The sequence below is a fragment of the Phodopus roborovskii genome, unplaced genomic scaffold (assembly GCF_943737965.1).
Source record: "Phodopus roborovskii unplaced genomic scaffold, PHOROB, whole genome shotgun sequence".
NCBI lineage: Eukaryota > Metazoa > Chordata > Mammalia > Rodentia > Cricetidae > Phodopus > Phodopus roborovskii.
In genome coordinates, this window is record NW_026126461.1 from 1 (window position 1) to 12812 (window position 12812).

The following is a 12812-nucleotide window of genomic DNA, read 5'->3' on the forward strand; positions in this document are numbered from 1 at the left end:
TGGCATCCCTAGTCACTCAGCTGGCTTTGTGCGGGCGGAGTGGCCTCGTGTACTCCGCCTTCCCGGGCTGAGCGACCCAAGCAAGTCATTTCCGCCGGGAAAACTGTGCTGTGTGTGGAGTGTTTTGTGGGGAGGACTCGAGGCAATCACCGGGACCGGAGTACAGGGAAAGAAAAGCTGACCCAGCCGAGCTTCATTTTGCTTCAATAAGGGTGTTTTCTTGTCACACGCTCTCAAGCGGTCCTAGCCACCCCAGGCAGAACTAAGAATGCCCCCCACACTTCCTCCTCCGCAAACCAAGTTTGGAAGTCAAGTTTCAGTCTTGCCCTAGCGAGCCAATACTAGAGAATGATCTAGAAGAGAGGGTCATGCAGAAGTGGGCCAGTCTAGCAGACTATGACTCGTGGCATGCTAGGGACCTGGGGCAGGGCACCGAGCCCTTGTTTTAGTCACTGCAGCATCCCGCAGTTCATATACCAACAAGAATTCCGGTGGCCACCCAGGCCGGGGTTGAAGGGTCCCTGGGCACCCCCACATGAGCAGCTCCTTCATCTGAAGACTGGATAGAGTCTTTAGATACTTGAACTGGTTTGCAATGCAAGGGCTGGGCCTGGGGCTCTTGGGCCTCTTTTATTACTTCCAGGTGGGAGGGGCCCTCCTCCTTTCCTGCCAGCCTTGGTAAGGGGCCCTGGTGAACTGTAGCTGGTAGATTGTCTGGTCTCAGGTACCCAGTTAAGACCTGGGACTGGAACCCAAGTACCTAAAAGCCACAGATCTAAGGAAGGAGGACTATGTTGAGCAACCAGAGAATGTCATTATCACCCTTGAGAAGGAAGTCCCCGAGGATTCTACACAGGGCATGTACTAGGGCAGCCTGCTGATGGTGCTGGATAGGATGGCTGAGCCCAGTGTGAAGAAATTACAAGTTTTCTTAAGTAAACTCGGAAGAGTTAGTTATATGTCTGTGTAATAACATGGCAATATACTGATTAACACAAAAGACACCTTAATAATCAAGAAGCCGTACAGAAAATATGAGCCTCATTGTAGTTATTTTTACATAGTGTAAGTGATCAGAGGCTACTGAGGGGAAGTAAAGTGTCCCAGAAACAAAAGAGGCCTTATCCAAGCAAAACGTCCTCAACAGCTGTCTAAAGACCACCAATGGTTGTCTCTGTGGGCCAAGTGCTCACCCTTTAATGCCTTCTTCCTATGAAATGATCTTTTCTTTTTCATTGGGGAGGGGAGGCCTTGCCTGTATCCCTGAAATTGCTCTTCATATCATTTTTTGGTGGATTCAAATCTCCCCCACGAAGACAAATTTTCAGTACTGTTTCAGCAGCCCCTCTTGGTAACCATTTCCAAATAGGCACGTTTGCTGAGAGACAACCAGTGTCCAGCTTCCTGCTTTATTAGACTCCCCAGCTCAGCAGCCCACCTTGCCCTCAACCAGCGGGAAATGGAAATATCAACCTTGCCCTGCCCTGTGTGCTGTTAGTAATGGCCTAGAGCTTGCAGAGAAGTCCCTCTATCACGATTGGCTCAGGGATCGAGGGAAGCAGGCTGGACAGTCAGGAGGGAGGAGGGATTAAAATACTCACATTTTCAGACAGAACTGTTTATTGGTTAACTCGCTATGGCTTGCCCAGTCTCTGAGCTGGTGTCATGGAGCCGCAGATGTTGAGTGTTGGCTTTGTCTGTCTCAGCTGCAAGCTAGGACCCTAAAAGACAGCGACTCCTGCAGGCTTCTTCTTGTTCTACAATGCCAGCAGGCATGTTTCCCCTTGCTCAGTTACTGGCTTGTTGTTAAGAGCAGGCAGAGGCCCATGTGTAGTTTAAGACAGCGTGAGCCATTGGCAGGGCCCTGGAGATGTGAGCCGTGGGTCTAGAGGGACTGGTTGGTGGATGTAGAGGCTCTGAGTGCCCTTTATCAAGGCAAGGCTTTTAGATTTTGTTCCATACTGATGATTCTAGACATGAGACAGCTTCTAGAAGGACTCTCTAATTGTCAGTGACCCTGGAGCCCCACCTTGGTGTTCTGGCTCAAACCTGTGATCCCAAGAAAGACCACTGAAACAGATGGGAGAGCCAGGGCCTTTCGGCTGCTGTCAGGCCTGGTGTCCAGGCGTGGTGTGTGTGGAGGGAGGAGGGTGGTGAGGGAAGGCTGCAGCAGGGAGCCTCTCCCCATGTGGCCTGCCCCTCCCTGTGAGCAAATACTGGAGCAAGATTTATCCCCAGACATGAGGCTACAAGGAAGGGCCTCGGCTGGCTGGAGAAGGTGGGTTGGGAGCCCGCTCGGGCCTACAACTACCCAGCATCTCCCATGACAGTTAGACGTCAATAATGAACCCACAGCTGTGGCATGGACCTGAGTGGGAAGCTGGTCATTGGAGCATGTGTTCGAGACCGCCTGGGCCCCAACTGCAGCATGGACCCAAGTGGCCACTCCCCCCCCTCCCCAGGTCCATTCTCATCCCTCTCCCACCGACTGACTGAGCACACAGCTGTGCACATGGACAAGCCGTAGGGCTGGGGGCCGCAAAGAAGAAAACACATTCAATTCAGCAATCTTCGCAGCCCTGTAATTTTCTCATTGGCATTTGTCTTTGATTAATGGCCCTTGAGTAACTCCCCTCCCTCAGCCCACATACCTGTGGGGTCAGATTTCACTGTGTGTGTGTGTGTGTCCGTGTGTCTGTCAGTGTCCCTGTGCCTCTGTCTTTAGGCTTTTGGCAGGAGGACCAGTAAGGAGAAGGTCTGTCTGTTCCTTGCCAGCTAGGAGACCCTGGTCTTCCTGGCTGGGAGAGCTGGGCCGTAATGACCTCTTCAAAGAGGCAGCCCAGCCCGATGTCCTTCCCCATGTTAGTACAGGGAACTTCCCAGGAGTTGCTCTGCCGGGTTTTTCTGCACCCCTCTCCTCTGCTGGCTCCCTCCTTTCTGTTTTCCCCGCTCTACTGTTCGGGCTGTCAGCAGACTGCTTGTGAGGGAGTTTCTGTTCCTAAGGGGGGGAAAATGTTTATGATTAAAAGCTCAGTCACACAGCTGGGCTTTTACCTCTGTCCTGGGAGTCCCTGGTTCTTTTCTTTGTGAGTGAAGGCTTTTCCAGCCTTCAGCCTTGTGTCTTCTGCTTCAGACCCTTTCTGGGCCTTTGTTTTCTGAGAAGCCTGGCCTGTCAGGATGGAGGAGAAGAGAGAATTCTGGGTCCAGCGAGCACAGTGATTCTCATAGCTGAAACCACCCCGAAGCCCCCAGCCGGAGTGGGTAGGGTAGGAGGTCACTAATAGAAAATCTCTGAGCCTTGGCAGATGCTCAGGTGATATCTATGCACTATTGCTCGGGGAGAACTAGGCATTTGCCTCCTCCCACCCCCCAGCAAGGCCTTGGTCTGTCTGTAGGTCTGTCTCACACACACCCTTTGGCATCCTCTGTGAACTGCAGCCTGCAGCCTAGGAAAAAAAAAAAAAAATGCCAAGAACAGAATTGGGGTGGGGACCACTTCCAAAGTTCTCAGACTTTCATTGGTGCTTGCAAAGTCTGTATCTGCTCTCCTCTGCCTCCCACCAAGTAGCCTGCAATTGTAACATAGTCCACTTAGATTTTTGGCATTGTTACTGGAGGGGCGGAGTTCTTTGAACTGTGTCTCTAGCCTACTTGTGTTTCAGTTGTAGGTTCCCTATCCATTTTGCCCCCAGGCCTGCTAATTATCTCACAAGCACTGTTGAAAGGACCAAGAAAGCCTGAAGGCTGAGGCCCAGGTCCCTCTCAGGTCACATCCCTAACTTGAGGGTGTATATTCGGGAGAGGCATTTTGCTCAGAGGGCTTGTTGCCTTTGGAAACAGTATGCACCATCTTCCCACTTTCTAAAGGGAAGTCCCCCAATGCCTGGCTGTTGATAACTATTCCTCTAGGGCAGGAGGGGGATCAGGACAAGAGGGGGAAGCAGCTAGAGTGGAAGTTATGGCCTCAGGAAGGCTGACTGGCCACTGCTCCCCCATGGTCCTCATACCCCAAAGGTCTCAGCTTGTGTGAGAATCACAGACTGAGGTAACCTCAGCTTCCAGGGTTGGAATTTAATCCTTGGCGTTGATTGTGTCCAGCAGGCCAAAGCAGTGCTGGGGGTTTTTGTCTTCATTCATGGACGTCCAGGTTTCCTTGTCAGCCCTCACTTCCAGCCATACTTCTCATCCCATGTCTCCGACGGTTCGGCTCAACAGGCCCAAGTGGTGGATGGGCAGCAAAGCTGGAGGCCCCAGCTTTGTGTCAGAAGAGGTGAACAAGGGCCATTGTTAGCATAGGAAAGATTTATGCTTTCCTTTTTCCTCTGAAGGGACTTGGTAATTTTAGATCATGAAACGAACTAAAACAGACAGGAAACGGATTCACAGGAGAAACAAACTAAATTTCATATATGCATCAAAATAGGAGCCAGTAAACAAAACCGAAGGCTTAAAGAAAAGACCATAGTTGACCATAGCTGCTGAGGCAGCTGTCGGTGGCCATGCAAGTCATTGGGCAAGGTGAACATCTGCAGAGCATGTTTCCCAGGTAACGGTTACGTGTGGGAAGACCACGCAGGGCAAGCTGTGTGTCTGAGGTCAGTCCCTGCTGCTCTGTTGCCGGAAGATTCTCCCCAGACAGGCATGGGATCTGAGGGACAAGTACCCTGGGTACTCCTCTGGTGCAGATGGATGACATACCCTTCATGAAAAAGAGCAGTCAGAGCCAGCCCAAGACCAGAGGGCTGTACTTTGTCTAATAACCAACTGGGAATCCATCAAAGAAATATCTTTAGAGTGGAATGTTTTGATCTCCCTCCTTGTTCTGGACTCCTGAATGTGTGGAGTTACCATCCCAGCTGGGAAAGGTGAGGGGGATTCCAGTCTTTCCAGTCAAGGGTCCTGGCCAGAAGCATGACCATTCTTCCTTCACCTGGGGCCATTGCAGCCTCAACTCCTGCCTGCTAGATCCTCACTGACCTTCCTGCCTCCCTCTCAGGGAAGCCTCTGCGCCCATCCCCTCCCCTCAGTCCATGCAGACCTGGACTGGCCCGAGCTTCCCAGGCTAGCAAGTTGGCCACAGATGTAAGACTGGACAGCCCTCGGCTCATCTGTGATTTTTATGTGTGGGTAGCAGGCTCTCATTTGTAGTTCGCTCTGTGCCCTCCCCCCAATCCTATTTTATTTCCTTGCTAGCTTCCCAAGCTAGCTTTTCCGATTTTCCAGAAAACACAAGAGGAGAAAGATTAGCCACTGTGCAGCCTCAACAGCTGGCCACAGTGGCGGCTCCCAAAAGGAAAGGCCCGGCCTATAGATCTACTATTTTTATCCCATACTGTATCCTCAACAAAAGAGCTTGTGGTTCACTGTCTCTCTTAATCCCTGAAGGCTGGTCACCTCAGATAACCCCAAGATGGATGTCCTATTGATGCATCCCTGGCCACCCCTGCTCTTGGACCCTGTGTCCCTACCAACCCTCTAGATACAGTGTGGTCTTTGGAATGTATTGTGCTAAAGGGCAATCCTTCCTGCCTCTAAGCTAGCTACCATTTTTGTTTGTTTTTCAAGACAGGGTTTGTCTGTGTAACAACTCTGGCTAGCCTGGAAATCATTTGTAAACCAGGCTGGCCTCAGATCACAGAGATCCACCTGCCTCTGCTTCTGCCTCCCAAATTCTTGTGCCACCATGCCAGGCCACTAGACGCCTTATGATCACAGGAGCAGGCTAGTACAGCGCCTTTGGCTGTCTTGTTTATAAGAACCCCTGGTGGCTTGTTCATGGGAGATGCTGAGGGAGTGTAGATGTTGATGTCACCCCATAGGACCATTGCAAAGTGCACTTTTGCAAAGCCATTGCAAGCCTCCTTGCCCCTCTGGTCAGCAGCTGTCCTAAACCAGTTTCCTTATTTCTGCAGGGTGGCCAAGGTTTGATCTTGTGGGAGGGTCCCCACTGTGAATGTGGAACCCAAGACGTTTTCAGTCCTTTTCTCAGAGGTTGGGTTGGAGAGTACCAAACTGGGAATCAGACCCCTCTGGTGGACATCCCAGGACCCCTTTGCTGTGTTAAGATAAAGGCTTGTCCTAAGTAATTAGACAGAGCCATGTCTTCACCCACCCAACACCCTAAAAAAAAGAGAAATAACATAATCCCACACTGTGTAGAGGGGGTCAGTGGAGGAGGGGCCAATCAAAACCTGTTTATTTAAGGCCAATGGAGAAACTCCATTCCCCAATCAGCTTCATCTTCCCAAGACTGGGAAGGGAGTTCTGTGGATACTTCTGGGACCTTTGACCTCTCTTGGCCATGTCTGAGCAGTGTAAAAAAATGACACTGCAAGTGGTAGAGGCAGAAACAAACCTGGTGATACCTGTAGCATCACCAAGAATAAATGAGGGCCAGCCTGGGCTGCTGTGGGAGAAAGGTCATGCAAAGAGATAGTTAAGAGGTGGCCCAAAAGTCCGTTCCAGGCCAAGTAGTCCTGTTGAGTTTGAGTACTCATACACAGACCACCCACCAGCACAGACATGTGTGGTCTAGAGATGGGTCTGAGAGCCCTGCATGCCGAGCCCAAGTCTGGCTCCTGAAGGAGTTTCTTTCATGGGACTTGTGGCCTCCCAGACAGTCGTGTCTTTCCTAGTGAGACTTCCAGGAGCTTCAGGTTCCGTCTTGTAGACTCTGCTTATGACAGCCTGCCTGACACAACAGAGGGACAGTCGAAAAGCAGGGGGACTGCAAGCCAAGGGCTACTTGGCTAGAGATAAGCACCTTTGCCCCACATCCTCTAGGCCTCTCTCAGTCAGTGGCCACCTTGGTAGAGTTCAGGAGACAACTACACCCGCCTGTGATTGGCTAATTTCACCTGGTCAGCCCAATTAGATTAAGACACACTTAGGCATTAATATACATACCTTTGCATGTGTGTGTGTGTGGAGGCTCTCCCAGAGGTATTTAATGGAGCGAAAGACCCAGCCACCCCAAATATGGGTAGCACTAATCCATGGGCTGAAGTCTCAGGCTGAATAAAAGGGAAAGTGGAGGAAGCTAGTTGAGTGCCAGCATTCATCTGTCTGCCACTTGATTTCCCAGATGCGACATATACTGTGCAAGTCCACACCGTGATGGACCGTGAACTTAGACAGACTCTCCTCTTGGTGGTTTCTTATCAGGGTTCATAGCAATAAGAAAACTAGCTAATACATGCCCCCATCACCCCCTGTCCTCATCCCAGTCCATCCTTTTGCCTCCAGTTGGGTTGCATCTGTCACTCTCTAGCTCTGCTTTCTTGGCTCCCTGTTACCTAGGACAGTGGCACCTAGCCTACCAGATTCATTCTCCTTCCCCATGAACTCCTTGACCAATCCAATCACAGCAGGCCGCCTGATGTGCCTTAGTTTGCGTTTGAATAACTAACACAATGGTTGTCAACCTTCCAATAACCACTAACTGTTCCTCATGTTCAGATGATCCCCCAACCATAAAATTATTTTCATTGCTCCTTCATAACTGTAATTTTGCTGCTGTTATGAATTGTAATGCATATTTGGGGGGAAGAGACTTGCCAGAGGGGTGGAGAACCACAGGTTGAGAACCACTGGAGTGGTTAAGCTGGTCCAGCAACAGGATTGGCATTCAGGCAATTCAAAGTGTGTGTGTTTAGTCCAGGCTGATTGTCTTATTCTTCAGGCAAGTCTCAATTTCTTTCTAGTTGGGAGGGGTCCTGAGACTTTGTCAAGGCTCCTTGCCTTTCAGAAACTGTGTTGCCTTCTTCTGCCCTCACCCCCACCCCAGCCGGCAGCCCAGACGGAGGGGTGATCCCACTTAGGAGATGAGGAATTCAGGAGATGGGTCTTCTGGGCACCTCACTGACCACAGCACTTCTGTTCACAGGGAGAACGCCCCCCTCGCCACCGCTCCAGGAAAAGGGGGCTCTGTGGGTGGTGTGTGTGCTACCTATCAATGGGCATGGTTGTGCTGCTTATGGGCCTTGTCTTTGCCTCCGCTTCACATCTACAGATACTTCTTCCTTGCTCAGGTGAGGAGCCAGGCGGGTGGGTTGGGGAAGGGCAGCACCAAGACATGGGTCTTTGCGGAGTCTGCTGAGGGTGTGGGAACAGTGGAGAGCATGAGGAGAGACAGCAGAACCCCCCCAGGCATGCCTAGAGGACAGTCCTCATTCCTTCCAGGGTCCCCTTGCCCGGCTCACCTCTTATTCTGGAGAGTCAATCAAGGATCCCCCCCATCCTATCCCTACCCCTCACCAGTTACCAGTGGCACTCTGAAGTGTTGTCACTAAGAAAGAAGTCTGGAGCTTATGATTCTCTCTGGAACACAGACCCTGTATCTAGGGGTCATACATCATGGATGGCTGAATTGTTCCTTGCATTTGACATTTCTGGTTTTGAGCCCCAGGCGGCTTATGCATGGTTGACCATGGCCTGCTTTCAAGCAATGGTAGGTCTAACTAGGAGCTCTTTTGTCTTAGTCCAGCACACACACTGGAGAGCTAAGCCCAAAGCTGGATCACCCAGACTGGGGGAAGGGAAGGATCACCATTCTTGAGTACTGAAACCAACCACATTATAAGTAGCTTGAGAGATAAAGCATGGATATATCAACGGACACCTAGGGAGACCTACTGGCTAGGGTTTCTAGTCACTGGGGACCCAGCTGACCGCCCCCCCATATCCCTTAAGTGTTTAAGGTTGTTGCCATCTAGCTTTTGCACACTAGACATTACCTGAGTGTTTTGTGCCTGTGGGACTGTCCCCAGAGACCTCAACTCCTACATCTCTCCCCTTTGGAACTTGCCCTGAAAGCAGGCTAACTAACTAAATCTGCAAGGCTAGCCTTTGCCAGGTACCTCTTCCTTCTCTGGTACAGGACTCTCTCCTGGCCTTTTCCTCCGGTGTCCCTGCTCTGTCTCCTTTCTTCCCAGACCCCACTTGTACTTTTATAGGATTGGTCGCCCCGCTCTACTTCCCAGGTAGTGTGGATGCTCCAGACTGTCCCCAGGACAGCCTACAGTTGGCCTGAAGGCTATATCGTGTCTGCCCCAGCATCTGGTCTTCCTTGGGCTTCCTAAGCCCTCAGGGCTCCCACATGGTCAGGGTGCCTCATCCCGGCAGAGTTTCTCCCCAGACTCAGAAGTGGGAGGGGAATTCTGCCCATCACGGACACATCATGGAGCTCTAGGAGCCTCTGAGTCCCTACAGGAGACAGCGCTGGTCCCATCACTCAGTTACTTCCCCTGGATGATGGGTGATGTAGCCATCTGCCTGATGGGGTAGGGCCCTCAGGGCCAGGGGTGGGGTGGGATTTATCCACAGGAAGAGCATGGGGATGCTGTGGCATTGTCTTGGAGCTTGCCAGCTTCCCACCTTATCTTCTACCCAGGTGTCTGCAGGTGGGCAACCCTGGTGGTGCCCCACAGGCACAGCCTGTTCATCCCTTGGCTTGTCCCTCCCTGCCTACTCAGCTTTCTATGGGATTTACTGCTCTGTCCATCCACAGGGCTATTTGCAGGGCCATTTCACAGACTCTAGGGCTTTGAAGCCTGGCAGACCTTTGAGATCATAAGCTTTACAGTTAGGGGCTGGGGGCTCAGAGTGGTCTTCCACCTAGGAACCTGTTTATCCAGTCCTCCATTTGTGAGGCTGAAGGGACTTCCGCAAGACCCAGCTTATCTCCTCGCTAGCAGATGTGGGACCTACCTCCCGTTCTGTTTCTCTGTCTCTGAGAAAGTCTTGGGTCTTGCCCTTCCTGCTTCCAGGGTCTGAAGTAGGCAGATAGGCAGTGTGGCCATGTCACTACCCTGTGTGACCGTCTGTCTCTCCCCTCACCATGTGCAGCTGGCCCGAGACAACCTCTTTCACTGTGGCGTGCTCTACGAAGACTCCCTGTCCTCCCAGATCCGGACTCGCATGGAGCTGGAGGAAGATGTGAAAATCTACCTTGAGGAGAACTATGAACGCATCAACTCCCCGTGCCCCAGTTTGGTGGCGGCGACCCTGCGGACATTATCCATGACTTCCAGCGGGTGAGGCTGATTTTTGTGGGTGGCTAGTAGGTGGCTGGGATCTGGGTTAGGGCAGCGGAGAGTGTTCTGGGCACTCAGAGCAAGGAATAAGAGTACCAAAGAATCCTTGGCTTGTGTATCGACTGTACAGCAGATGTCTTTGGTCACCTTGACTGGCCTTTCAATACCGTGTTTACCATGAAGATAGTAGTCCTGTTGGTTATTGCCAGTGGTAGACTGGGGTGGGGGTAGACTGCTTTGTCCTGGGCTGTCTGATAGCTACAAGGCTTGGTTGTCCCTATGAGGCCAAGGACCCTGGGTCTGCTCGCATTTGTACATCCAGCATCAGAGTGAACAGCTGAGTGAACATCTGTGTAACGCCACCCAGATGAAAGTCTGGTTCGCTGCCAGCACTCTGGAAGCTTCCCTCTTAGTTTTTTTTTCCAGTCAGATCCTTCCCTCCTGAGGTTACCACTCTCGCCTCTGGCTGGTTTTGAGGTCAGCAAGACATAGGCCCGGCCTTCTTCCCTAGGTCTCCCAAGCATCTGTGTGTTCTGTAGCAGTAGTCTCTGGAGCCTGGTGGGGAGCTTTCCTCCCTGAGGCAAGGGACCTTGCTGGGGGTCGGAGGTGGTCGGACCCGTAAGGGTCCTTTCTTCCCCAGGACAACTATACCTCACTATTTCGAAGGAAATGCATAATGGGATATCAACATATGCCGTTCCCCTCCCCCTAGCTCTGAAAACCCCAGAAAGATCATCTGTAGCAATGGAGGCATTGAACAAACCAGTGTGCTCTCATCTGTTAATGGCAGATCCACCAGCCTAGAAAAGAGCAGGAGGACGGGCTGCTCCTAGGTCAATGTCCAGGAACTGGGGGTGGTGGGGGGCACAACTCTGGAGATCCTGGGCCCCATTGATGTCCAGGAGGAGTCAGGCCTCTGTCGAACAAAAACCTTCCGCGGGCTGGCCTGGTCCAGGCCTGTGCCTTACACAGAGACTGACAGACACCCCCTCCCTCTCAGGGTCTCACTGCCTACCACGACATCTCCTGGACAAGTGCTACGTCATCGAACTCAACACCACCATTGTGCTACCCCCTGGAACTTCTGGGAGCTCCTCATGAATGTGAAGGTCGGCAACACCTTGTTCATACCTGCCCCCTCCCTGAGGAGGCCAAGCCTAAAGGGGGAGTCCTGGACATTGTCCCTGTACCCCAAAGAATCGCTTCTCCACCGCTGTCTAGCCGCGCCCTCGGTGATATCTCTCCTTTCCCTCCCCAACTCACAGAATGTCAAGTGCAGCTCCCCTCAGCATTCAGACTCATGCTTGGGTCATTAGGGAGGGAAGTGGAAGCTCCTATCTCCAGGAGCACAGTGCCCACATGCCACAGCTCACCGCAGTATGGGACAGGCTTCTGGGAGTAGAAAGTAGTGAGTTGGGACAGTAGTCATTTCAGATATAGAACGGGCGTGTGGGACCCCCGAGGAAAGGTGGACGGTGGGAGGGGCCTGGGTGCTGACCCTGCGCTTTGACACTACTCCCATCCCTTCTTTGCAGAGGGACCTACCTCCCACAGACATACATCATCCAGGAGGAGATGGTAGGACAGAGCATGTCAGTGACAAGGAGGCTCTGGGTTCCTTCATCTACCACCTGTGTAACGGGAAGGACACCTACCGGCTGCGGCGCCCGGCTACCCGGAGGCGTGAGTGTCAGATGTGCCCCAGGCTCCAAATCCCAGCCAGCCTCTGACAGGATCTGGCCCAGCCATCCCAGCAGCAGCTGTGAGCTAACTGCTGCGGATGCCAGTCGAGCACTCAGGACATGCCAGCATTGCCTTTCTCCCCGCATCATTATCACATCGGCTCCATTGAGTCTAACTGCATTTTAGGAAACCGAGGCACAGAGGCTAATGTAGCACCCAGAAGGTTTTACAGCAGAGCCTGACTTAGGAGCCCTCTCTCCTTCATGGTGATGATCGGGGGTTGTCGCTTCCGGGTTTCCCACTGCCTGCCTTGCTAGGTCCCAGGGTTCCTCTCTGGCTCAAAGGCTGGCCACCTTCTGGGCCTGACACAGGCATAACTGGGACTTTTCTTTTTCTTCCCAGGGATCAAAAGCTGGGGCCAAGAACTGCAATGCCATCCGCCACTTTGAGAACACATTCGTGGTGGAGACGCTCATCTGTGGGGTGGTGTGAGGCCTCCCCTCCAGGCCCACCCCTCCCCTCTTTCCTTCTGGCCACTCTCTGGCCCTCCTCCTCCCTTTGCTTAGCTTGTACCTTGGGCACTTTTCCATAGATGTGACATGTCTCACCGTCCTTTCCAGCCCCACCCTCCTCCCTGTACCAGGGCTGTGATCTCTCAAGGGGACCTCTGAGTCTGCTGGTCTTTCAAGTGTGCAGCGGGCGAGATGGGACAGTCGCCCGAGCTGGTTTCTGTAACCCATTGTTTTAAGTCGGCTCCCCAGTGGCTGGGCCAAGGGGAAGGACTAAAGGGAGGAGCTGGGCACGGAAAGCCTGGGTAGGGGCAAGCGCATGGATGTAAGGCTTGGCATGGGGTTCAGACACCTAGCCCCCCCACTTTGGGGGAAGTCCTGAAAGACTTCTTTTTCTTGCACAGCACACTTCTTCCCTCCTCCTGGTCCTTGGGCCTAAGTGTGGACTAAGGATGGGGAAATGTGTCCTGGGTTGAACCCGTCAGAGCACAAGAGGTGGCGGCCATCATGGGGGTCTCCCCGGGATCCCTGTCAGTGCCTTCATCCCACCAGCGGGAGCCTGGTGTTTGACGGTGGGATGAGTCTG

The 12812-nt window shown here is 52.5% G+C and overlaps 1 protein-coding gene across 1 annotated transcript; it reads left to right on the forward strand.

Annotated features, from left to right (window-relative positions):
• Positions 1 to 7939: 7939 nt before the first annotated feature.
• On the forward strand, positions 7940 to 12551 carry Itm2c (integral membrane protein 2C). Its single transcript, XM_051190700.1, is given in 10 exon segments — positions 7940 to 7996; positions 7998 to 8030; positions 9847 to 9973; positions 9976 to 10034; positions 11035 to 11056; positions 11059 to 11109; positions 11112 to 11147; positions 11572 to 11613; positions 11616 to 11723; positions 12130 to 12551. Coding segments are annotated over 10 exon segments (600 nt in total). The 5' UTR covers positions 7940 to 7954; the 3' UTR covers positions 12210 to 12551.
• Positions 12552 to 12812: the final 261 nt, after the last annotated feature.